The sequence below is a fragment of the Echinops telfairi genome, unplaced genomic scaffold, assembly GCF_000313985.2.
Source record: "Echinops telfairi isolate 266 unplaced genomic scaffold, ASM31398v2 ScPeMD7_2010;HRSCAF=2546, whole genome shotgun sequence".
Lineage (NCBI taxonomy): Eukaryota > Metazoa > Chordata > Mammalia > Afrosoricida > Tenrecidae > Echinops > Echinops telfairi.
In genome coordinates, this window is record NW_022105908.1 from 3,758,619 (window position 1) to 3,759,651 (window position 1,033).

Genomic DNA, 1,033 nt, shown 5'->3' on the forward strand with positions numbered 1-1,033 from the left:
TTTTTTTTTTTAACCTACAAATCTTAGTTACATTTCTAGAATCAATTTTTAGATACAGTTCTGGACACCCTCTCCACCCGCCCACCCCCCAAATAAAGAGTGGGACGCTCAAAACCTTTCCTCGAGTCTCTCACTAAAGAAGTAGCACACTTTCCTATTCAGTAGCTTAAGCATCCCTCGTATCCGTATCTTTCAGCCAGGCATACCTACTTACCTTAACAAATGTCTTCTTGGACTGAAAACCCGGTTTCTCAAATCTACCAATGCCGACTAACGTTCCTTTGAATGAATAAATACTGTCTTGCCCCAACAACTAGCATTCCTAAGAACCTTTCATTATCTGATAGGGGGGGTGGGGGGTGGGTGCTCTCCTCTTGGTACCTGATCCCACTCCTCTGCCTCACTGATCTGGATCTCCTTCCAGTGCCATCAGACACACGTTTCTTCCCAGACTTGGCTCTTCCTTCTTCTTACCTAGCCATCCTTTAAAAAGCTAGCACATACTAAAATCCCCACAGCTGTTTATTCTCTTCTAAGCGTGCATACACACACACATAGTAATCCTCTTTAGACGGGAAAATAAACATAGCACATACCCTGCACACCACTGCAACTGTTCTTCTATGTCCATACTGTTAGAATCTCTAGAAGAATACTTGCTTTATGCATCCTTCTGCAATGCAGCTCTGTTAATTCCGGAAATTTCCACGTAAACTCGGGTCTGTCGGTTGCCATGGAAACTGTCTGCTTCCTGGCACTACTAACAAAATGAGTGTCTTTGCTTACATCTAAAATGAGGTAAACGAAAACTGAAAAAAGAAAGATGTCCACGAGAATTGCTCAAATGTTCCAAGTAAAAATTTCCATGTTCTGGTGTTCATAATAAAGGGAAGATAGTAGAGAAACCTATAGAATTTTGAAACAGTACTGATTTCTGAAGTAGGAAGAAATGTTATTATCACCAAGGGTATGAACAATACTAGAGAAAGCAAGACAAATGCTCATGTTTGCATTTTGCTGCTACAAAGTACAT

At 40.9% G+C, this 1,033-nt stretch overlaps 1 protein-coding gene across 1 annotated transcript in view; it reads right to left on the reverse strand.

Moving 5' to 3' along the window:
• Positions 1–631, reverse strand: part of MAP2K4 (mitogen-activated protein kinase kinase 4) — a 55,193-nt gene extending 54,562 nt beyond the window's left edge. The window contains exon 1 of the mRNA XM_004709181.2: positions 597–631. Coding sequence (XP_004709238.1) covers positions 597–631 — 35 coding nt within the window. The remainder of the gene's footprint in view (positions 1–596) is intronic.
• Between the last annotated feature and the right edge of the window lie 402 nt (positions 632–1,033).